The following is a 26,070-nucleotide window of genomic DNA, read 5'->3' on the forward strand; positions in this document are numbered from 1 at the left end:
GCGAAGCAAAGCAAATACAAAAACAACAGGTCGGCCCATTTGAAGAGTACAGTGTGTTTGATGAGGGTACAGCAGAGGGTAAACAGCTTTGTCCTGGACCGTAGAGAAACACAATGTGCTTTATGCGTCAGCCTGTGGAGCCCCTGCCTGGGAGCCCTGTGATAATGTCCCAGGGACAGGTGCTTCCTGCCGGGCCCAGGCCCACTCCTCTCTCCCTATCGCTGTCACTAAGCCACCCTCCAACCGTGGCCTTTCTTCTGCCTGTTTTTAGATCTCTGCTTTTGTTTTTCACCTGAAAAAACAGTGAGGCCCCCCCAAACTTCATATGACTGGCTCACAGAGTTATACACCCCTCACGCGGACCAGTAGCACTTTCTACTGTTGTTGTACCACTCCAGACCAGGAAGACAGTCTGTGTGTTATGCTATATCCCTGATAGTGTGAAAAGTGCAACTGGAAAAACACAGCAAGACAATGGCAGTGCATTACACAGGGGACACTGGCCTTTAGTTTTCCAGCTGACTGCCTATCCAGGGCTCTGGGTCTACGGTACTGCACTCTGCCCGCCACACAGGATGAGGGCTGTGGGAGGTCAATGACCTGGCATTGGAGAAAGACATGGCCTCACAGACAGGGTCAAGGACGGGTGCCGTTTCATACTTCATTTTAATGGCAATACAGGACTGTCATGACATGCTGCTCTTAAACACAGCAATTCAGATAAGTCAACAATACAGCATTTATAGCTGTCTATCATATAGCACTGGGAATGGTTTGAGTAAAATGTCTGGGTGTCGTGGTTTCACCCGTGGACCTCTCATACAGAGTGGAGGCAGAGAGAAGGTGTGGGACAAGACACCGTGATTTACAGGTGGGTCATGTCAAGAGAACGGACATTCCAGACAAATTAGGACATCTCTTAGCACTGCGAGAGGAATCTCAGGTATGTCCGCAGGCATTTTGGTCTTGCAGTCCGCACATTTCCACGGCTCCACGTAAACAGAGGCGGTGACTGGCAGGGGAGAGCCACCATGGAGCTGGGCAGTGAGGAAGGGGAAGGCCACAGGAGGCTATGTGGCCTCTGAGCTGTGCTCCTGTGCCAAAAGCTGCGGCTGGCTCCCCTCCTGGCTCCTATCCACACATTTTACAGTTCCAGGGCGGACCGAGAGGTGGACAGTGGACGGTCTCACAGCTCAATGGCTTGTTTTGATTCATTGGAGCTGGAATGAAGTCCTTCCATTTTATGGAAAACAAGGAAATAACAGTGATTTTTGGTGCGTGCGTGCGTGTGTTTGCGCGCGCAAAAGAGTGATTATAATTACTTCAACAGAGGGGTTAGTTCTGCCAAACTGTGTAACATAACTATGTGCTCCCAGAATAAGGATATTAGCTTATTCTGGGAGCACAACATATTAGCTCCATGTATCCTGAGTATTCACATTTCCTGATGAGCTCACTGTGGTTTTCATCATGGACAAGGCTGCCATGTACTCCAGCCCACTGCCAGTGCCGTTTCCTGGGGATTTTCTGTTTCGCTGGCAGCCAAAGCATTGATTACTCATGAAGATCTTCCTGACAAACACATGATTCTATTATCCCCGACTTGGACGACATCCTGTATGTGGAATGCACTGTTGTATTTAGTTTTACAAACGTACAGGAACGACGTGCCGTGCGACATGTCAGCTTTGGTCACACCGCCTGGTGATACAACCAGCCAGCCCAGCACCTCCCCCTGGGTCTCTGGACCGGCCAGGAGGAGACAGCAATACTGTGACGTGGCAAGCGTCCTAGTCTGACCCAGACAGTCTAAGCATGCTGTTTCAGACCCTGACACCATGAAACAATAACAACCAGAGATGCCAGTCCCCCCCAGTCAAGATCACTCCACTAGCGCGAACCTTAGTCACTGTCCCATCCACTGCCCACTCCGCACCAACAGTACACACAGTCTGAATAACTCCAGCATCCTTCCCGGAAGTACGTGCCACATTCCACATTACAACAGGGATTTGGGGGGAGACAAGAGAAATGAAACAAATGTTTACTGGTCAATTCTGGTCAAATTCCTTCATTAGAGGAAGTCAGGCCCCAAGGAGGAATTTTTTGTTTCATATGTACACAGTTTTGTTAAAATAAAAACAAGCAGAGGAAGATTAAAACGGTTTTGCCATTGGGGACTTCAAAGAATGTGTCACAAATGTTGTTTTACAGTCATGACCAGATTAATTCGGCTCTTATGTACACAATGAATTCCGCTTTGATTTAAACTCAGGGGGCAGATTATATCAAGCAGCACGAGGCCTGGTAATCATTGCGGGGGGGGGGGGGGGGGGGGGGGGGGGGCACAACCTTTCTATCAATCTGTTTATAGTATTGAGGCAAACAAGTGGCAATGAGTGTCAGCTGGAAACAGAACCTGCATCATAATTCATTCATTCCCCATGCAGCCAGGTGGGAAAGGAGGAAAGTAGGCAAGTCTGCACATAGACCCCCTACAAACCTATCAGACCCTATCAGGCAAACTAAACATCGCCCCTATGGATTAGGCTATGCAAATAGTCAAATGGTAATTCTAATAAATTATACCAATCCATTGCTAGCACAAAATCTGCCATTAAAATGCAGAACATTTTAATTATTTATTTTTTATTTTTTAAATAGGCTAGTTGACTTACACACATGAAAGTGACCAGACAAAAAAATTCAATAAAATAAATGTAAAACATAGGGGGAATCTTAACCTTTTGCTTCATATTTAAGGAGTCTCTCACCATTTTAGAATGACATATCCACTTGGTCCTGTGCAAATTCTCCACTGAAAAGTACATCTTCAGCCAAGACTTGAACCAGAGACCAAACAGAGAACATCAGATAGACACATGTCTCAGATCAAACTATGTTTTATTTCCATGACAAGATGTCACTGTACTTACAGCGATGTTCATTCAAATGATATCCATCAGGCTACTAGGATATGGTTAAACATACTGACAAGGGCTTTCCAGGTAAGACCTCATGAACATTGGAACAGCACAACAAATGCTAAGTTGTACAACTATGTAGACCTCAGGATGTAGAGTGCTGCTACTTTGACAGGAATCAGATTCCCCTTTATTAACCCAGTGGGGGGACACCTGACTGGCACTTGGTCCTTCAATTTCACAAATTTCCAATATGCAAGAGCTTCAGACTGCGACTCTTTGGTTGTGTGAGTAAAATAAAAATAAAATGGAATTGGTCACACTGATGCAAGTTGCACATTCTACCTGGTCACCACAAAATCAAAACATTAGGGCTGGGACTTGCCACGGAACTCACGATACAATATAATCATGATAGGTGCCGATATAATATGTATTGTGATTCAATACTGTGATTTGACTGCCATTTAAGGTTCCAAACATATTGCTCACTATATGTCTGCTGCAGAGGGACAAGAGAGAGCCATGAGAAAATGTGTTTTGATCAGTCATGGAAAAAAGTGCTGAAAACATGTTGGCTCACTATTCAAAAAGAAGATGGAGAAAAAAGCTATAGGCGCAGGTACAGCTGACTAGGGCTAGCTGACGCTCCCTAGCGAAGTGAAAGTTAAGGCAAAAGTATTGATATAATATTGCCCAAAATATGTTACTGTATAAGTGTTTTCCCCCATCCCTACAAAACGTCCTAATTTTGGGGCAGATAAACCCATGAATTTGTCAAAGAGTAAAGTGTGCATTACACTCGTGATTCCTGCAATAAAAGTGTCGACTCTGTCGCTCTGCTTGCCTGTCGTTACGTTGGGGTTGGCTGCTGTAATGAGCGAGCCTCTCACACTCCCCCCCCCCCCCCCCTGATGTATAACATTTCAACATGAAATTGCAGGGATATAAATGACCTTGGATGCAACCAGTTGTCCATATTAAAAGGAGCGTTTTAGCTTTCTGTAGGTATACGTTCTATTTCTCAACGATCATTGAGATCAAAGCCCTGTTTTACAATCAAGATATCTGATATGGCTTTGAAATAGAGAGCGTGCGAAAATGCGCATTGTAGATTAATACATGGCTACTAACAGTAGGTGATGAATTAGCACCAATTTAATTAGGCCTTTATATAATATTAGTACACAAAGATCTCTATTGAACAAAATAATGACATGGCAGGTATTCATCCACATCTTAATCAATGGAAAGGATAAACGGTTGAGATTTATATAATTTAAAAGCTTACAGACTCCTCATACTATTTTATAATTTATTGGGAATTCTTCATATAACATTAAAAACGTCAATGATCTTTTTGGACCCCAGGAAGAGTAGCTGCTGCCTTGGTAATAGCTCATGTGGATCTTAATAAAATACAAGAAAAATGCACACTCTGGGTTCTCTCTTCCTATTCGCATATGTTGTAGCTTTTCCCAGTGGTTCACAACCAGGGGTACTAGGACCCCTTGGAGGGTACTTGGTCTATCCACAGAGGGTATTCTGAGAAGACTCATGAGACCATAGGGTTAGTGGTAAAATGCACAAGGGGAAACTATTTTATTTCACCAGGTAGGCTAGTTGAGAAAAAGTTCTCATTTACAACTGCAACCTGGCCAAGATAAAGCAAAGCAGTGCAACACAAACAACAACAGAGTTACAAATGGAATAAGCAAACCTACAGTCAATAATACAATAGGAAAAGTCTATATACAGTAGGTGCAAATGAGGTAGGATAGCGGAGGTAAGGTAATAAATAGGCCATAGTGGCAAAATAATTACAATATAGCAATTAAACAAGAGTGATAGATTTGCAGAAGATGACTGTGCAAGTAGAGATACTGGGGTGCAAAGGAGCAAAATAAATAAATAGATAACAATATGGGGATGAGGTAGTTGGATGGGCTAATTACAGGTGGGCTGTGTACAGGTGGAGTGATCTATGAGCTGCTCTGACAGCTGGTGCTTAAAGCTAGTGAGGGAGATATGGGTCTCCAGCTTCAGAGATGTTTGCTGTTCGTTCCAGTCATTGGCAGTAGAGAACTGGAAGGAAAGGCGGCCAAAGGAGGAATTGGCTTTGGGGGTGACCAGTGAAATATACCTGCTGGAGCGCGTGCTACGGGTGGGTGCTGCTATGGTGACCAGTGAGCTGAGATAAGGCAGGGATTTACCTAGCAAAGACTTATAGATGACCTGGAGCCAGTGGGTTTGGTGACGCATATGAAGTGAGGGCCAGCCAACGAGAGCATACAGGTCGCAATGGTGGGTAGTATATGGGGCTTTGTTGACAAAATGGATGGCACTGTGATAACTCAGCAAATTGGATGCAGTCTGAGGGTTGGAGGCTATTTTGTAGGATAGTCCGTTTGAAGAGGGTATGTTGGGCAGCATGAGTGAAGGATGCTTTGTTTGCGAAATAGGAAGCGGATTCTAGATTTAATTTTGGATTGGAGATGCTTAATGTGAGTCTGGAAGGAGAGTTTACAGTCTTAACCAGACACCTAGGTATTTGTAGATGTCCACATATTCTAAGTCAGAACCGTCCAGAGTAGTGATGATGGACGGGTAGGCAGGTGCGGGCAACGATCGGTTGAATAGCATGCATTTAGTTTTACTTGCATTTAAGAGCAGTTGGAGGCCACGGAAGGAGAGTTGTATGGCATTTAAGCTCGTCTGGAAGTTAGTTAACACAGTGTCCAAAGAAGGGCCTGAAGTATACAGAATGGTGTTGTCTGCGTAGAGGGGTACTCTGGGCAGAGTAAAATTCAGTTGTTGGTACAGTAACCGAAAAAGGTTGGGAACCATTGGCTTAGACCCTATTTATAGGTGTTTGAGTTGTGCCCGCCATCGGTTGATTAACAACATGCTCTTGAATACGGGCCACTCTGGGTGGCATATTTGGGAATAAAATGGACATTTCAACATTCAAATGGTACCACATAGATGGTTGGAGGTCCACAGATCAAAGAATGTTGACTTGAATAGGAGTCTGTTGTTTAAAAATTATACTGTCAACCTTCATATGAAACCTACGGAAACGAGAGAAATATAGATAATAGAACCATTTAAGTTGACATTTGACAGTGGGTGGACCAGCAGCTATCATTGTGACAGTAGAATTTAAATTACAATTCACTTCACATTTCAAAAATGGTGTACCAGCTAAATTGCAGTGGTCTGAAGGGATGGGTCTATTCTATTAATTATATTTCTATGATTGAAACTACACCGTAAATGGAAAGAGGGGGCTCGTGGGCAGATGTCAGTAAGAGCTGAGAGAGGTGACATTAAATGGTGAGTGAGAGAGGAATGGGTTGTCAAGACTGTTATAACACTCTTTGTTTGAAAACCAGACAACAGAAACAAGGGAAGGGAGGACAGTAGCTGGTGACCCAACTGTGTCGTGGCTATTATGATTTCCCATTGTAGCCAATTCAGTTGCAGTAATTCAGCTACATTTTTTTGTAATCCAGTTATCAATTTGGCATAATCAGTTTTAATCACTTAATTCATAAACAAAATTGTTATCAGTAGAAACACTATAACCAATTGGTAGGTCTACCTTCACTTGTTACTTCTGTGAACTTTCATTATCCTCCCTCATGAGGGAGAGAAATGAGAAAATATCTTAAACATATGTGGGTTTTTGGGGGAATATTTCATAAACTTACAGAAGGTATACAATTTCTCCAAAACTAAATATAAGGTGTTGACGTTAGTTGGCAGGGCTTTTCATCAACATTGTGTTTTTATGCATTTCTGATACCTTAAGACTTTTTTTGGTAGATGTTTAAGACCCCTTTTCCATCTGTTTATCCAGAAATCAAAGCCTTCACTTAAGTCAATTTTAAATAAAGTACCTTTATTTCACCAAAAATAGACTCTTAGCTTTAATTTGACATGCTCCTATGAACTTCACTGTTGTGCCTATGGGTACTTTGATGGAAATGGCCATCTCCTTTAAGTGAAGGGTGGTATCTAAGCCTCCAAACAGCCTACACCATTGACTGCCTACTCACAGCTTTTGAGGTAAGGGGTACAAAAGGAAATCACAGCCTGATCTCTTTGGTCCAGAAGTGATGCAAGATCATTTGAAAAATGTGTTATCAATCTTTTTGGTGTTTAAAGGAACATAACTCTTACCTTGCATTCCTGCATTGACAGGCTCCCACATCGCAAGGCTAATTTAACTTAATATATCAAACAGATAAAAGCTGTTGTATAACATGTCATATCCCTAAATTGAGAAGAACCAAATGCACTGCGATGATATGGGCTAAAAGTACTTTTCCATATTTCACAATGGGCTTGCGTTACAGCTGTGTATTGAGGTACTAGAGCTGAAACCAATCCCAAAATGAGTTCATATCCCACCACCTGACCAAATAGCAGGCACACTATATCCTCAAAATCTTTTTAGAAAAACAGTGAACTGGGAGACAAACATGACCATGTTGTCAACACTTCATTTTTGACAGGGATCCAACTTCTATAAATCAAGAGGCAGCTGCTATGCAGCCTTTATGAAAATACCTCACCATTAACTAAAAGCTCACGAGTCTTATTCAGTCCCTCCAGGAGTCTGTGAGGATGTGGCCATTTCTTTTGTTGCAAAATCTATGATTCCTTGCATAATATGCAATCACCACACTATTTCCCCATAAAACAGTCAAAGTATCACAATATTATCAAAGTACAAAGGAGGGCTTGCAATTTTAACCAATCACCTCACTTTTACCGCATAATGTGGTTCCTAAGGCCGGCAGGTAGTCTAGCGGTTTGAGTGTTGGGCCAGTAACCGAAAGGTCGCTGGTTCGAATACTCGAGCTAACAAGACACTTAACTCTAATTTGCTCTAGGGACCCCGTACTACTATAGCTGGCCCTGTAAAACACATACATTTTAACAAGCCACACGTCAAACTTTTCCCTCGCCAGTGCATTTTCGGGCCAAATTTGACAAATTTATTGCATATTGCCATGCAAAATGTCTGAGTTGCCGTAGCAAATAATCAAGCATTTTTAGGTAATGGGGTAGTGTTTTAGGTGAGAGTCCAATGAGAGACTAGCTGGAATCCTGAGGAATGAGAGGAGCTCTAACCATGTGGATCTATAAATCTAACAACACCTCCTTACATATCTGAGTAAACGTCAGGATAGTAAAGCAGAGGAGAGGCCTGGCGAGGTATGACAGAGACACAGAGGAGAGGCCTGGCGAGGTATGCAAGAGACACAGAGGAGAGGCCTGGCGAGGTATGACAGAGACACAGAGGAGAGGCCTGGCGAGGTATGCAAGAGACACAGAGGAGAGGCCTGGCGAGGTATGACAGAGACACAGAGGAGAGGCCTGGCGAGGTATGCCAGAGACACAGAGGAGAGGCTTGGCGAGGTATGACAGAGACACAGAGGAGAGGCCTGGCGAGGTATGACAGAGACACAGAGGAGAGGCCTGGGACGTATGACAGCGACACAGAGGAGAGACCTGGCGAGGTATGCCAGAGACACAGAGGAGAGGCCTGGCGAGGTATGACAGAGACACAGAGGAGAGGCCTGGCGAGGTATGCCAGAGACACAGAGGAGAGGCCTGACGAGGTATGCCAGAGACACCATAGAGAAGAAGCTTAGTCTGACTGGAGCATGGGAGTCAGTCGGACAGGGCTGGACAGGACTCCCATTGTTTACTTGGTCAGCATCTCGCCCACAGCACAACAACTACAGTCTAGAAGTGACATTTTCAGGCAGTGTTCAGTTATGTCACTGCAAACAAACACTCTGCCTTATCCTCCATGTCGCATGAGGTGAGGAGGGTGGTCTTTAAACTCAACCAGAACAAAATGAAGACTGAGTCAGCGGGAGAATGCGTGATGGAGCTCTAGAGCTCAACACAAGTTAACAGTGAGGTGTCGACATTAGTGAAACAGAAATTACATTTACATTTAAGTCATTTAGCAGACGCTCTTATCCAGAGCGACTTACAAATTGGTGCATTCACCTTATGACCTCCAGTGGAACAGTAGTGCATCTAAATCTTTTCAGGGGGAGGGGGGGTGAGAGGGATTACTTTATCCTATCCTAGGTATTCCTTAAAGAGGTGGGGTTTCAGGTGTCTCCGGAAGGTGGTGATTGACTCCGCTGTCCTGGCGTCGTGAGGGAGTTTGTTCCACCATTGGGGGGCCAGAGCAGCGAACAGTTTTGACTGGGCTGAGCGGGAACTGTACTTCCTCAGTGGTAGGGAGGCGAGCAGGCCAGAGGTGGATGAACGCAGTGCCCTGAGGTTGGAAGTTTACATACACCATAGACAAATACATTTAAACTCAGTTTTTCACAGTTATTGACATATAATCCTAGTAACAATTCCCTGTCTTAGGTCAGATTGGACCACCACATTATTTTAAGAAATGTGAAATGTCAGAATAATAGTAGAGAATTATTTATTTCAGCTTTTATTTTTTTCATCACATTCCCAGTGGGTCAGAAGTTTACATACACTCAATTAGTATTTGGTAGCATTGCCTTTAAATTATTTAACTTGGGTCAAATGTTTTGGGTAGCCTTCCACAAGCTTCCAACAATAAGTTGGGTGAATTTTGGCCCATTCCGCCTGACAGAGCTGGTGTAACTGAGTCAGGTTTGTAGGCCTCCTTGCTCACACAAGCTTTTTCAGTTCTGCCCACACATTTTCTATAGGATTGATGTCAGGGCTTTGTGATGGCCACTCCAACATCTTGACACTTTTGGAAGACCCATTTGCAACCAAGCTTTAACTTCCTGACTGATGTCTTTAGATGTTGCTTCAATATATCCACATATTTTTCCTACCTCATGATGCCATCTATTTTGTGAAGTGCACCAGTCCCTCCTGCAGCAAAGCACCCCCACAACATGATGCTACCACCCCCGTGCTTCAAGGTTGGGATGGTGTTCTTCAGCTTGCAAGCTTCCCCCTTTTTCCTCCAAACATAACGATGGTCATTATGGCCAAACAGTTCCATTTTTGTTTCATCAGACCAGACCCATGTGCATTTCCAAACCGTAGTCTGGCTTTTTCATAGTGGTTTTGGAGCAGTGGCCTCTTCCTTGCTGAGCGGTATGACGGCTGCATGGTCCCATGGTGTTTATACTTGCATACCATTGTTTGTACAGATGAACATGGTACATTCAGGCGTTTGGAAATTGCGCCCAAGGATGAACCAGACAGATTTATTTTCTGAGGTCTTGGCTGATTTATTTAGATTTTCCCATGATGTCAAGCAAAGAGGCACTGAGTTTGAAGGTAGGCCTTGAAATACATCCACAGTTACACCTCCAATTGACTCAACTGATATCAATTAGCCTATCAGAAGCTTTTAAAGCCATAACATAATTTTTGGGAATTTTCCAAGCTGTTTAAAGGCACAGTCAACTTAGTGTATGTAAACTTCTGACCCACTGGAATTGCGATAGTGAAATAATCTGTCTGTAAACAATTGCTGGATAAATGACTTGTGTCATGCAAAGTTAGATGTCCTAACCGACTTGCCAAAACTATATAGTTTGTTAACAAGGCATTTGTGGAGTGGTTGAAAAACAAGTTAATGACTCCAACAAAAGTGTATGTAAACTTCCGACTTAAACTGTAAATACCTGAAATAACAAACTTGTATCAGATTTAAAATACTTTAAGACTGATGTGAATGGATATGGGCCTACAATTAACTTTCATCAAAGCATTTTATAAAGGGTCCACGTAATTAAATTAGCATACTGAAAATGTTTGTAACAAACCAAGTCAGTCTGATCATTTCTCTGGCATGTGTGTGGCACGTTTCATTTCCTCGTTGTGGACTTGATGGTAGTAAATTCAAATACCGTAGTGATAAAGGCGCTGGAAGTGTCCGATTCCAATACAAACATAAAACACTCACGATAACCATCACAACACACTGAAATTATTTCAGCACATTGATTCCATTACCCCTGAATCCCAAGGCAGAAGTATAGAGGGCCGGATGGAGTAAAAAAGTCAAACGATTTGTGGTTAGGCCTTTCCTTTGGCATCATCAGAGAGCAATTCCTTAACCAGACTGATGTTGGAGGAGCCAGAGGAGAATATACCTGGCATCTACTACCATAACCTGTTCAAAAGGCACTTAAATATTTTGTCTTTCCTATTGACCCTCAATGGCACACATACACAATCCATGTCTCAAATGTCAAGGCCTATAAATCCTTCTTTACCCTGTCTCGGGACCTTAATTTCACTTCAATCAGTGTCGATGAACAAGTGACATCAATAAGGGATCATAGCTTTCACCTGGATTCACCTGGTCGATCTGTGTCATGGAAAGAATCCAGTACTGTATACAATACTGTTTTATACATTGTAGATTAATAGTGAAGACAACAAAACTATGAAAACACAAATATGGAATCATGTAGTAACCAAAAGTGTTAAACAAATCAAAATATATTTGTATATAACTTTTGACTGGTACTGTGTGACTCACCACCTGGATTCGGTCTTATGTAGTTTTTTTACATTGGGTAAAAGTAGAGACTCGGAGCTACAGAATGGTATTTCATGCACTGCATTGTAGAGGAACAATGGGAAAGTAATTCTGCTTTGAAAGTTGATAAACTCACTTTGAGAAAATGGCCTTTGAATGGTTTGGTATCTAGTGAAGCGCTCTTCTTTGTCTACACCCATTCAGCATCGTTTACACCCTCTTAAGCATTAGCCCCACCCATCTCATTTCGCCCTCAGAGTGCACACTTGACGCTCTGGCCGATTTGTTTACCTATGGATAACATGAAAACAGCCAAACCAGCTCTGCTGGCAACAATTTCATTACGCTTTTTTGCAGACGTTTACTGACACCGGCCATAGTCAACATATGTTGTACACTTCAGCTTAAGACATGTAGCTAGCTAAGTAAACCACGTAAGATCACACACGTCACGTAACGTTACCTAGTTAAACAACAATGAACATAGTGCCAAATCATGTCGTTACTATCCTGCATGAATATTCTGGAAGCTAACCATCCAGGTTCAATGTTAGCTAGTTAACATTAGGCTCTAACTAGCGAAGCAAACAGCTGTGGGATATGAATAATAACGTCAGCTAGGGAGCCAGCCAGCTAACGTTAGGTGGATAGCTAACAGTACACGTTAGCTTGAAATGAAACCACTTTGTCAAAATTAGAAACTAGTAATATCTGAAAATGTAGCTAGCTAACACTAGACTATCTGTATACTTCTTCATGAATGATGGACGCGGATGGCATGCCACAGTTACCCTTAATTTGAAGATGTAATCGGGAGACCGGTGTTTTCTCCCTCTCTTTAGCGATCATACTCTAATTCCACTGATTTCAAAACTTGATCCTCCAGAAAGTGGAGAATAACACTTAGCTATGCAGCTTCACAACACATTTTTAAAAAGCAGCGTTCGAAAGGATTACCAACACAGACTGACCAGCTCAAATAGACAGAAGCCTTCTATATGGCAGACCAATCCAAACTCCTCTCTCGGCATGTCCAGCCCACTCCTTATAATCAGCCAATCACGGCTAGTGGGAAGGTTGCTTCCTTTTTCTGTGGCTTAACCAGCAAGGCTTGTGATTTAACAATTGTATTCATATATGATATACAAGTGTGTTATTAAGGCACATGAAGGTTCACGTTTCAGAAGACATTTCTGCCAAAAAAACACATTTTGATTAATTATTAAGGCACATGAAGTCGTGACTTGCAACATATGCCTAGTTTCCTGAAACGGGTCACATATGTAGGCTATATTTTCTCCTAGTTTCAAAAGAAAACAGTGGAATGTCTAGGTGGGGCTCTCAGCTTAAGTCTTTGTGCATGAAAGTAAAAATATGTGAAGTGAATTATAGACTCAATCCATATCGAAAGGGAAAATTTCAGGCAATCTAGGGTACGTCATACAGTGAATTGATGAATCCTCATAGGGAATAATAGGTTCTCAATGGATGAATTGCAAGCAAGTGAAATGGAATCAGCCTTGACTTTCTGAATGCTGTAATCCATGTCAGTGGTGCTGTGGTTAGTCTCTGGTCACAGAGTTTAGGTGTATCTATCCAAAACGGGCCAAATGTCACTCCTGTTTATGGGATACATTTTGTCCTTGTGTTTCCGTAGCATCTTTATCCCCAAGTCACAACATGGACCAGACTCTTCTGAATCTATGACATTTCACTACCGATGACACCACTTAATGCTGACTGTCTGTGTACTTCCCCCTTACCATCTCCTCTTCCTGTGCCCCCATCCATGCATCCTACTGCACAATCAAGAGGTCAATGCTACAGCTGGGAATTTCCAGGGACCTCACGATACAATATTATCATGATACTTACGTGCCGATACAATATGTACGTTATATGTATTGTGATTCAACATTGCGATTGTTTTTGCAAATTTGATGTTCCAAACATATTGCTCACTATGGACAAAACATTAGAAATACCGGCTCTTTCCACAATTGAGACATGGCTGTGTGTGTGTGCCATTCAGAGGGTGAATGTGCAAGACAACATATAAGTGCCATTGAAGAGGGAATGGTGGTAATGCAAGGCGCACCGGTATGAGTGTGTTAAGAACTGCAATGCTGCTGGGTTTTTCCACACTCAACAGTTTCCCGTGTGTATCAAGAAAAGTCCACCAGCCAAAGGACATATACAGCCAACTTGACAACTGTGGGAAGCATTGGAGTCAACATGGACCAGAATCCCTGTGGAATGCTTTTGACACCTTGTAGAGTCCATGCCCTGACAAATTAAAGCTGTTCTGAGGGGAAATGGGGGTGCAACTCAATGTGTGTTCCCAATGTTTTGTACACTCAGTGTACGTTTGATGCAGAGAGAAAAGAGAGCATGAGAAAACAAGTTTTGATCAGTCAGGGAAATACGGGGTGAAAACATGTTGGCTCACCATTTAAAAATATGGAGAACAAGCTATAGGATGGAAAATACCTGAGTTTTGGCGCTGTTCAATCACAGCTTTTTTCCATTGACGTAACATTGCAAAAAAACTGAAACTTCCTGTCCAAAAATTATGCAGAAAAATTTATCCATGCTTGTGTCACTTCTAGACTACTGCAATGCTCTACTTTCCGGCTACCCGGATAAAGCACTAAATAATCTCCAGTTAGTGCTAAACACAGCTGCTAGAATCTTGACTAGAACCAAAAAACGTAATCATATTACTCCAGCGCTAGTTTCTCTACACTGGCTTCCTGTTAAGGCTAGGGCTGATTCCAAGGTTTTACTGCTAACCTACAAAGCGTTACATGGGCTTGCTCCTATCCATCTTTCCGATTTGGTCCTGTAGTACATACCTAGGCGTACGCTACGGTCACAAGAAGCAGGCTTCCTAATTGTCCCTAGAATTTCTAAGTAAACAGCTGAAGGCAGGGCTTTCTCCTATAGAGCTCAATTTTTATGGAATGATCTGCCTATCCATGTGAGAGACGCAGACTCGGTCTCAACCTTTAAGTTTTTATTGAAGACTTATCTCTTCAGTAGGTCCTGAGTGTAGTCTGGCCCAGGGGTGTGAAGGTGAACGGAAAGGCACTGGAGCGACAAACCATCCTGACAAACCATCCTTGCTTGTCTCTGCCTGGCCGGTTCCCCTCTCTCCACTGGGATTCTCTGCCTCTAACCCTAATATGGGGGCTGGGTCACCGGCTTACTGGTGCTCTTCCATGCTGTCCCTAGGACAGGTGCGTCACTTGAGTGGGTTGAATCTTTGACTTGATCTTCCTGTCCGGGATGGCGCCCCCCTCGGGTACATGCCATGGGGGGAGATCTTTATAGGCTATACTCGGCCTTGTCTCAGGGTAGTAGTTGGTGGTTGAAGATATCCCTCTAGTGATGGGGGGGCTGTGCTTTGGCAAAGTGGGTGGGGTTAAATCTTGCCTAGTTGGCCCTGTCCGGGGGTATAGTCGGACGGGGCCATAGTGTCTCCCGACCCCTCCTGTCTCAGCCTCCAGTATTTATGCTGCAATAGTTTGTGTGTCGGGGGGGCTAGGGTCAGTCTTATATCTGGAGTATTTCTCCCGTCTTATCCGGTGTCCTGTGTAAATTAGTTTGCTCACTCTAATTCTCTTCTCTCGGAGGACCTGAGCCCTAGGACCAGGTCTCAGGACTACCTCAGGACTACCAATTTGTAAGTCGCTCTGGATAAGAGCGTCTGCTAAATGACTTAAATGTAATGTAAATGACTCTTTGCTGTCCCCAGTCCACCTGGTTGTGCTGCTGCCTGCGGCTACGGAACCCTGACCTGTTCACCGGACATGCTACCTTGTCCCGGACCTGCTGTTTTTGACTCTCTCTACCGCACCTGCTGTCTCTAACTCTGAATGATCAGCTATGAAAAGCCAACTGACATTTACTCCTGAGGTGCTGACCTGTAGCAATCTCTACAATCACTGTGATTATTATTATTTGACCCTGCTGGTCATCTATGAACATTTTAACATCGTGGCCATGTACTGTTATAACCTTCACCCGGCACAGCCAAAAGAAGACTGACCACCCCTCAGCACTAGCGCTAGCTAAAGCTACCTAGAGTAGCAAAAAACAAGTAAAATATCGATAAAATAACATACAAAAATAATATTGCAATATGCATCTGTATCCATTTTTTCCCACTTCAGTAGTCAATACAACAGTAGAGGTAAGCATGTGTGTTGAGAGGCATATTGCAACAAGTGAAAAGTGGCCTGCAGTGAACAAATCTGTTTGGGACAATAGCATCCATTTTGACACACATAGGGACTTCCTGAGTAAAGTTGTCTGTAAGACCACAGGCTCTAGGCCTATGCAGAGCAGGCCAGCCTGTCAGATGAGAGGAATGGAGCTGGGTGATATATATAGCCTAATCGTCACTTGCCTGAAAAGATTAGAAACACATTTTCAGAGCTTGAGTTGTAAACGCTTTTTCTTGGTGCATTCTTCATCTGTGGTTATTTAGTTTGCTGGGGGCCTGTTTTGACCACAAAATGCTTTTCGTGCTCAGCCCCATCCGCTTTTTTTCATTCAACAGATGTATTCCAACTGTTAGTAAACGACTCATTTTCTTTTTTATGGCGTGGAGGAAATCTGCAAATAATAACAATTTACATACCAGCTAAAACTGGAGCCAAATTGCTTGGTGGGGTATGTTAAAACACTATGGTGTATCTTCATTAAAAAGTTCAAAGCTAGAATCCCATTCATTTGGCCTTTGACCAAAGTGTGTCACCTCACAGTGGGGACACCAGGACTGGCCCCCTTACATGCTGCCTCACTTCTCTGGACTTTTTCCATTTGCAAAAATAAATAGATCAACATATGAATGCTATTGATTTCATCTAATCCTCTAATTGTCTTGCACATATTTTAGAGGAATCACACAATTTAGAAAGCATAATGTGATTTAGTCCAAATGTGGCTGTTATAAATGTTCATGTTTACTCAGCTGTTGGTTGCTTACTGTAATGCAATCTAATGTGTCACATATGGGCCAGTATATCTTCTCTCCAGTCTCATCAGACAAAGACTGAAGCTGCTCTTGGGGGTCCGCCACACGCACAATGCCTCCTAAATGCCACATCACCACAAATCAATATGGAAGTGTTCACACACGGACCATATATTGGAACCCAAGCACACATGGGTGTCCAAGGACATCTGTAGACATGAGTGATGTTTGGCTGAACTAGTGGTACTGCTTCTATATTTAACTACCACCCTACTGGGGATGGAAGTTTGGAGGATGATGCTGTCATAGCTCATTGATCCCTAGGAGACAGAGCGTGAAGATGGCTCTGCAGTGTGATACATTAGTGCTATAACTCACAGAGCAGCAGAGCCATGATGGCCACCAGCAAAGCGGACCCAGTGACTCACACAGGAAGAGACCACAATGCCCCTTCAAAATAAGTATATTTGTTCTTCACTAAGGGCTTGTCTCTCTTTCGTAAAATCCCATAAATACCCAAGCATAAACAAGGTCGCTGGAATGTTCACCTAAAACCATTGACACTGCCCAGAGACCGTCAGACTTCCGCTGCAGCTCTTCATGGCATTCATGCAGATCTCTGTCATTCATTCAATCACTTTTTTAAAATTTTATACATAATTTTTTTAAAGTCCCAAACAGTCATTCTGATTCACATGTAAAATAGCCTTGAGTGACAAAAATATCACACATAATATTTTGGGGGATAGAAATGTTCTATATTTGAAAGAAATTACTCTCTCATGTCTAACTACAAGGACGTTTGAAAAGACAGGATGAGTGGGCGGGAAGCTTATATTAATGAGCTCACCTTGACTGACAGTGAGTGACAGTGAGTGAACAGGGAGTACAGGAGGGGACTGAGCACGCATCCCTGAGGGGGCCCCCGTGTTGAAGATCAGTGTGGTGGGGGTGTGGTTACCTGCCCTTAGCGCCTGGGGGCGGGCCGTCGGGAAGTCCAGGATCCAGTTGCAGAGGGAGGTGTTTAGTCCCAGGGTCCTTAGCTTATTGATGAGCTTTGAGGGCACAATGGTGTTGAATGCTCAGCCTTATTCAATGAATAGCATTCTCACATAGGTGTTCCTTTTGTCCGGGTGTAAAAGGGCAGTGGGAAGTGCAATAGAGATTGCATCACCTGTGGATCTGTTGGGGCGGTATGCAAATTGGAGTGAGTCTAGGGTTTCTGGGATAATGGTGTTGATGCGAGCCATGACCAGCCTTTCAAAGCATTTCATGGCTGTAGATGTGAGTGCTACGAGTCGGTAGTCATTTAAGCAGGTTACCTTAGTGTTCTTGGGCACAGTGACTATAGTGGTCTGCTTGAAACATGTTAGTATTACAGACTTAAGACTTTTTGCTAATATGTGCACATTATAGCATATTTCACGAGCATTCCTTGCCAATTAAAAATACAGGTTTTTCATGCCAGCAGTTGTGCCTGCATGTCACATTCTCAAAGTAGCAATATATCTAGGTGAACTAAAAATTAGTAATAATGCCAGAAAAGATCATGTTTGGAGGATATACTAGCACGGGTGTTGTTCGGCCTGAGACGAAGTCGAGTGCCGTCAAACCAAGCCAATATATCCTCGAAACATCGGCTTCGTAGGCAATATCACTTTTATACAACAGGTTACAAAGATATTCAAATAACGACTGACGTTTCAATTAAAAATATATATTTTTCTGAATGTCTTCATACTATTTTATCCTTCCATAACATATAGTCCCGCCACAAATCTAGGGTTGCTACCCAAGCCGGCTGGTTGTTTGTTCTATCGGTTCAGTTGCCAGAGAAACGACCAATGCGTTCAGTCTTTATGGATGAGATCTAGGTTGTTCGTTATAAAACGTTCCAATGTCATACTGCCTTGCTTGCTAGCTAGCCTACTACAGCTAATTTACAGTTACGTCAAAAAGCCAGAATAACAGCAAAGTAGCTACATTTGCTTAAACTGTTTTCTAGTGACATTTATTTGGATACATCCATAAAGAGCTCATGAGGAGTGATTTTGTCTTGCATAGAAAATGTGCCTAATTGTCTGTTGTTCAGAGGAGCAAGCCAACAACACAGCCAACACAATCATTTCAAACTGAAGCACTACAAACTAGCTGCACATTTTACCTTATTTCAATTGACATTTCTTTGTATTTATCCATAAAAATGATGCCAGCCGATTAATGATTTTGACTGGATGAGAAACGCTGCCTGCCTGCCTGTCTGTCTCGTCCCGACTCCTTCATTACTATGGAACAGCTGGAGATCAAATTTGAATATTGAAACAATGTTGCAAATGTCAGAGAGAGACAGACAGGTTTATACAAATCTCTGCTGTTGAAAATGAAATGTGAGTCTAAAATAAATGTTAGATAATGTCTAGAGGCTTTTTATAGTAGAGATCAAGTTTGTAAATTGCTTGGCTGGGCTGATGAGACAGTCGATTGCACATTCAGGTACATAAGTATTCAGACCATTTACTCAGTAATTTGTTGAAGCACCTTCCTCAAAAAATCTACTCACAATGACAAAGCAAAAACAGGTTCAGAAATGTTTGCATATTTATTACACATTAAAAAACTGAAATACCGTATTTACATAAGTACTCAGACACATTGCTATGAGACTCGAAATTGACCTCAGGTGCATGCTTTTTCCATTGATCATCCTTGAGATGTTTCTACAACTTGGAGTCCACCTGTAGTAAATTCAATTGATTAGACATGATTTGAAAAGGTACACACTTCCTTAAATTAGGTAAGAGAATACCATTGGAGTATCATCTGAACATTACCATTGGAGTATTCAAATTAGAGTCACCTATTCACTTAATAATCCCACCTCGTGAATCCAAGTGTTCGACATGGGGGAGGGAACCATTCATTTTATGATCAAACATTTTTTCAATGTAGAAGCAGTCATTTGTCATACTTTGGTCATCATACTTTGGTCTGGTTTCAGCCAATTTCATGAAAAACAAGACTGACTGTTCATGACCTTAAAGCGAACAAAAAGATGTGGGTAGTATATTGCTGCATCCATACAGGTCTCTATGTTTTTCCTTGAAAATAAACATTAACCATTAACGGAATCACTGAGGTTAACAAATATTTCACATTCCCACTGTGAAAAAAATAGGCTCCACTATCAATCCATTCTGGCTTCCACAACATTGACATGGATTATGCCACAGGTTGGCTGCTCACGGGCTCCTCCACCTGCCGATCTGGTCCGGTCTGGTCTATTTCACTGGACCTCTTGAAAGGCCTGGATGAGACTGACTGACTGCTATCTGTGGTGATGCATGACTACTCTGACATGCAAAGCCCTTCTCTAGACAAGACTGGAGTAGGTACAGGAGCAAGCTTCAGCTTAGCACTGAGACTCGAGAGCATCTTAGTAACGCTACCAAATCTCCCCAGTGTACTTTCATCTAAGCCAGGAGGAATGTGCCTGGGCTTACCAAGAATCCACCTGACTGCATAAAGAAATGGAAAGGATTGTAACGTCTACATCAATGTCAAGAGAAAAACAAGAATGACTTGTAGGCATACAGAGTGAGGTCTATTTATTCTGAATGGAATGTCAATGTTACATGAGGTTGTGTGATTAAGTCAATCAAAACACAAAGTTTCCATTTCTGTAGTAAGACTTTTCCCTTTTTGTTGTTGTTGCTCAAACCAAATAGGGACCATGTATACCCCCAGCCAGGCTAACAGCTAGCAGGAAACCTCATTCACCAGGGGAAATCAAGTGTGGACTCTCAGCACTGAGGTGAGCAGGGCTTGACATTAAGACTTGCCGGGGGGAAAGTTAAACAATTGTGGGACAACCAGAATATGGATTTCAGTTGTCCGAATAGATTAGTAAAAAAAAAAACTACCAAACAAGTACTCTGATCAGAATTGGATCAGGCAGCGCACAGCAGAACAGTGCATAGTTGACATCGAGTTACTTGCCTATATTCCTATAGTCCATTTAAATAAATGTTATATTTACACAAAGCAAGAGAACAATGTAGACAGCTAGTCTCACCAAAGCAGATTTTTTTTTAAATAAATCAGATGATCTAGGCCAATAGCCAAAGTCTATTTTTATAGCAGACACCAATGTTCCCTCAAAACAATTTAGGCACTGAGCAAATTTCTGGTCTGCGGAGCGCAAACTTCTGTGCAACTTCCAGCATGAGTTCACTGTGAACACTTGAGGCTGTACCCGCTTTAAGTTCATTTAAAAGTGGCCAAGTAGGCTATGTGGCTATTTGATCATAATGTAGACCTACCAGAGTGGCCTATCATCAAAAACAATGTACAAAAAGAATCCCATAACATTTTAACATGGAAAAAGAGGTTTGATCATTCAGCCTACAGTAGCAGCCAATGTGTGGCATTCAATTTAGGCCTACATTGTATGAGACTTTTGAAAAAAAAACATGCAGGGCTAAACATTAACCTGTTTATTCTCTTGTCCTACTGACAAGGAGGTGACTGAAAATGTTGTGTTGTTTGAGGCAAGAAACCACTTTACAAAATAAAATGCAATATTGATCAAATACCATTATTACAGAGAACAAGAAATTATGCTACCCTCTGCCTATTGGCTACTTAGCTTCCAAAGTGGCACAGCGGTCTAAGCCACTGCATCTCAGTGCTAGAGGCATCTCAGTGCTAGAGGCATCACTACATAATTGGCCCAGTGTCAGCCGGGTTAGGATTTGGGCGGGGTAGGCCGTCATTGTAAATAAGAATTTGTTCTTAACCTCTCTAGGGTATGTGGGACGCTAGCTTCCCAAATGTATGCATGCAAAATGTATGTATGCAAAATGTATGCATGCAAAAAATCCCTCCTTGCCGTTGTGAACCAAACCACCAAAAGCCTGATCCTACTAACTGAAACATCATAAAAGCATTCAAACAAATTAAAGTTATGAAGAGTATTCTGAAAACGATTCGATCAAAGTGTTTATTGCCCTAAAGTTGCCGCTTTTAAAAATGGAAATAAGTATGAAAGTCGGAGTCTATGCTATTCTCATTCACAGATTTATTTTGAATGAAAAATATATTTTAGGCCACAAGAAGTGAAATTGAGCAAACAATATCAAGATGAGTCCAAAGAAAAGTTAGACTACAGCTGAAGAAAGCTTAAACTGGCCTAAACGAATTTACATATTATTAGAGCAATGTGCAACCTACCTACAAAACATATATAGTAGCCCAGGCTAATAAGAGGGAAGAGGATGAGGCAAAAATACAAATGAGTTCATCATTATTCAGTTCTGAGGACAGCAGAGTTGCTCTGCAGCCCATTATGATTTACAACCCATCACAAAACGCAGTCAGCTAGGCTTCGTTGCCTGTGTCACTCACTCCACCTGCATGATTCGGCACACACACAGACAGCCAGATTGGCCTAGGCTACTGTACATCTCTTTCGTGCCACAGATCCAGTGGAATAGGCTATTTGAAAAGATTTGGGTCTTCTAAATATATTCTGTCAATATTCTGTCAATGTCATGATACTTTTGACTGCTGAATACCAACACTCAATCACTTAGATGTATTTTCAGGTTCTTGAAGCAACTGCTTTCTATATGTCTCGATCTGGTGTTCTCTCCATCTCCCGTGTTTTGCTCCGCACAGACCTGTCAAGTTTAAGCGGGCGAGCAATGGATTATGGTCATTGTAGTTAATTACCACAATTTCTGCCCTGAACTATGTAGAATATTGGCCTGTTGGAAACTACAACTCCTTATTACATTGCACAGTTCAGGCTTCAGATTTAGCTCTACAGAAGCTACTCATCTTGCTCACAGAAAAAAAAAATGGAATTCAAATAATTGGACATTAACAGATTTTTGTTAAAAATCGCTCAGCGCTACTCGTCCCAAACGAGTATGCCAAACGAATATGCCAAAGACGAGTATGCCAAAAACGTGGACATTGAGTAACATAACCCACAAACTGGCCACATGTTTTTCTGTGAAAGCATGGAGTGCTAAATGTAAAATAAAATCCATAGTGGGCTGTTGAGGAGAGAGAAAGTAGGAACATACTGTATAACAGAGGAAGAAGAAAATGTCCATGTATATCCACTTGGCATTAAAAAGGCAGAGTAGTTTAGCCTCCATGAGGGGAGAAGGGCATATGTGAACGTAAACAAATGTTAAAAATTATGCAGCGATCACATCTTTAAGAAATTGTGCTGATTTTGCTTGTTCTAACTAAATGGCTCAAGTAGTGACTGGAATCTGTCCAAAAATATGGGGACATTAGGTTCTTCGCAGGACAGCGGCATTCAGGAGGCGCCTCGCTCTCCTCGCTGTTGACCGTGGGACAAGAGCATCCTAATTGAAATAGTATGTCCAAGTAAACAAACAAATAAACAAACACGCAGGCGGGCAGGCCCCATTGGCCATGTGCTTGCCGGAGTACCCTGTTGAACTGTGGGAGGTTGCCTGGCCCTGTGAGTTTACTGCTACTGTTGCCCTGCGTATTGACTTCCAGATCTCTCCAGACAAGCAAATATTTGGTCACAATGAGTGCAATGATTTGTGCACAATGGTAACAGACCCCATGTCTCGAGTCAAGTCGCCCTCGGATGAGAGGAGGGTAGAGAAAGAGAGTAATGAGAGTGACAGAGAGAAAGAGGGATGCAACTCCCTAATGCAACCAAAGAAAGAAAGATGGGGACACCGAGCAGAGGGAGCAATAACAGGCTGGACATAGCTGAGGATTCTGGGAGGTGGGTAGGAATGTTCCAATTAGTGGAGGCGGAAGGGGTTGAAACAAACTCTTAAATAAACAATCATTATGCATTTGTTGACACAGGAAATGCCAATATTAGATCGGCACACTCCAGAAGAACATGCGTCCTGGGAACATGGGAAGATGTCTCAACTGTTGCTCCACTCCTGGGGTTCTTGTCAGTACGATACGGCAACAGAACATTTCACAATAACTTGGTCATCTCAGTCAGCGGAGAGGATAAAAAAATAAATATATTTATATATTTATTTATTTTAAAGGATCAAACCTGTCCCGGCAGGTCAGCACTGAGAAAGCATTAACCAGGGGAATACTGCACAACCTGTACAAACGACACATTAACTCCAAAATGTTCAAGAGCTACCAGGGAGATCTCCCTTAGTGAACAGAGCGCTCCAACAGCATGATTGGTTGTAGCACAGTAGCTTAACAAGCCCATTTTCCATTGCAGACAAAATAACCACTAAAATGGTGCTTACAGTCACAACAGGAAATTATGCAAACCTCTCTACATTTTTGCTTTGTCAGGCAAAGCCCCATGTGTCCATTAGGTCAACTCAAGTTCTGCGAAGAGAAACCAGAGCCATCTTCAACCTTGGCTTGCAGTATTAAACTCACACCCATCAAACATGCAGACTGAGGTAGGTAGGGAGGTTAATGTGGGGAAGCAAGCAACTCAATACCACTGCTATCACACAGGGTGCGTGAATAAGTCAGTGTTCTCTCAACACGGTCAGTCTCAGGAAAATGTTATGAACTCACCATCTCCACCCCCTGGGGAAACGCTGTGCCCTCCCAGTCCTTTTTGGGGAAGCGCTGGATGATCTTCCCACATCCTTCTCCTGCACCTGGAAACCAAACAATGGCAATCAATGGCAGGGAAAACCTGGCATGGCACTGATCTGATGTCAATGGGTCCTCTACCTAAAGGAGTACCCTGAATGACATTATCTACAAGATGATGGAATTCATCTAGCTAGAACAGCGCTCTAGGGCCTACACCACCCACAGAAGAGGGAAGATCCTCTAGTTACCAGACAGATGCACTGTGTACGGTGAATGATGCATGGGTCAAGGTAATGTTCTGTAGAATGGACACTGTACACAAAAAAAGTCAGCTTTTCACATTGTTAAAAGGACATACTGGTTGTGAATGGCCCTAATAAAACTATTTTTCCAAACAGTAGAGGTGTAGGGGCCATTCGAGGACGCACAAATCATTGATGTATGATCACATTTCCAGACTTCCTAATTGGCACAATCGGTTTGGAGCATTCTTACAGGTCCACTGTGATGATTCTCCATACATTTTCCAGCTTTCTCTTCATGCTGTGGGAACACTTTGACCACAACTTACAAGAGGAAAGCACAGATGAGTAGCACTACAGGGTCATAACGACAGAACATTCATCCTGTGCTTCTCCAGAGGTACTATGTGAGGGATTGTGTTGCTCCTGAGTGCTAACAAATAACCCAAGATTGCCATGTTAAAGGGATACTTCTGGATTTTGGCAATAATGCCCTTTATCTACTTCCTCAGAGTCAGATGAACCCGTGGATACCATTTTTATACGTCTCGGTGTCCAGTATGAAGGAAGTTAGAGGTAGCTTTGCGAGCCAATGCTCAATAGCATTAGCACAATGACTGGAAGTCTATGGGTATCTGCTAGCATGGACATAGAGACATATAAAACGGTATCCACGAGTTGGTATCCGACTCCGGGTGAGTAGATAAAAGGCCTCATTGCAAAAAATCCCACAGTGTACCTTTAAGTGTAAATGGTGAAGCAATCCTACAAGCCAATTGCCAACCCACTCTAAGGGGAAGACAAACAGATAGGCTTAGTTTGTTTCCATATTATTTGCATCTGCACTAGCAGATGCTGAAATAAATTAATAGGCATATTTCCAAATCAGTGAGCATGAGCCAAAGCCCTAATGTAGCCAAGTCGCCATTGAAAAATGCTCCATTCAAAACAAACTTGAGAGCAAACAAACTGCAACTTCCGGCGCCGACAGAGATGGCCGCCTCGCTTCGCGTTTCTAGGAAACTATGCAGTTTTATGTTTTTTTTACGTGTTATTTCTTACATTAGTACCCCAGGTCATCTTAGGTTTCATTACATACAGTCGAGAAGAACTACGGAATATAAGATCAGCGTCAACACACCATCAGTACGACCAAGAATATGTTTTCCGCGACGCGGATCCTGTGTTCTGCCTTACAAACAGGTCAACGGAATTGATTCCATGCAGCGACCCCAAAAAACGACTCCGAAAAAGAGGGAAAAGAGGTGGTCTTCTGGTCAGACTCCGGAGACGGGCACACCGTGCACCACTCCCTAGCATTCTTCTTGCCAATGTCCAGTCTCTTGACAACAAGGTTGATGAAATCCGAGCAAGGGTAGCATTCCAGAGGGACATCAGAGACTGTAACGTTCTTTGCTTCACGGAAACTTGGCTCACTGGAGAGACGCTATCCGGGGTGGTGCAGCCAACGGGTTTCTCCACGCATCGCGCCGACAGAAACAAACATCTTTCTGGTAAGAAGAGTGGCGGGGGCGTATGCCTCATGACTAACGAGACATGGTGTGATGAAAGAAACATCCAGGAACTCAAATCCTTCTGTTCACCTGATTTAGAATTCCTCACAATCAAATGTAGACCGCATTATCTACCAAGAGAATTCTCTTCGATTATAATCACAGCCGTATATATCCCCCCCCAAGCAGACACATCGATGGCTCTGAACAAACTTTATTTAACTCTTTGCAAACTGGAAACCATTTATCCAGAGGCTGCATTCATTGTAGCTGGGGATTTTAACAAAGCTAATCT

The 26,070-nt window shown here is 42.7% G+C and overlaps 1 protein-coding gene across 4 annotated transcripts in view; it reads right to left on the reverse strand.

The window, feature by feature from the left end:
- The window catches only part of LOC115113626 (myotubularin-related protein 13-like), a 153,535-nt gene that overhangs the window by 92,130 nt on the left and 35,335 nt on the right, over nt 1-26,070 (reverse strand). For all 4 annotated transcript variants that reach the window (XM_029641486.2, XM_029641485.2, XM_029641484.2 and 1 more), the window contains exon 2: nt 23,996-24,081. In XM_029641486.2, the coding sequence (XP_029497346.2) occupies nt 23,996-24,081 (86 nt within the window). The remainder of the gene's footprint in view (nt 1-23,995; nt 24,082-26,070) is intronic.

The sequence above is a fragment of the Oncorhynchus nerka genome, linkage group LG28 (assembly GCF_034236695.1).
Source record: "Oncorhynchus nerka isolate Pitt River linkage group LG28, Oner_Uvic_2.0, whole genome shotgun sequence".
Lineage (NCBI taxonomy): Eukaryota > Metazoa > Chordata > Actinopteri > Salmoniformes > Salmonidae > Oncorhynchus > Oncorhynchus nerka.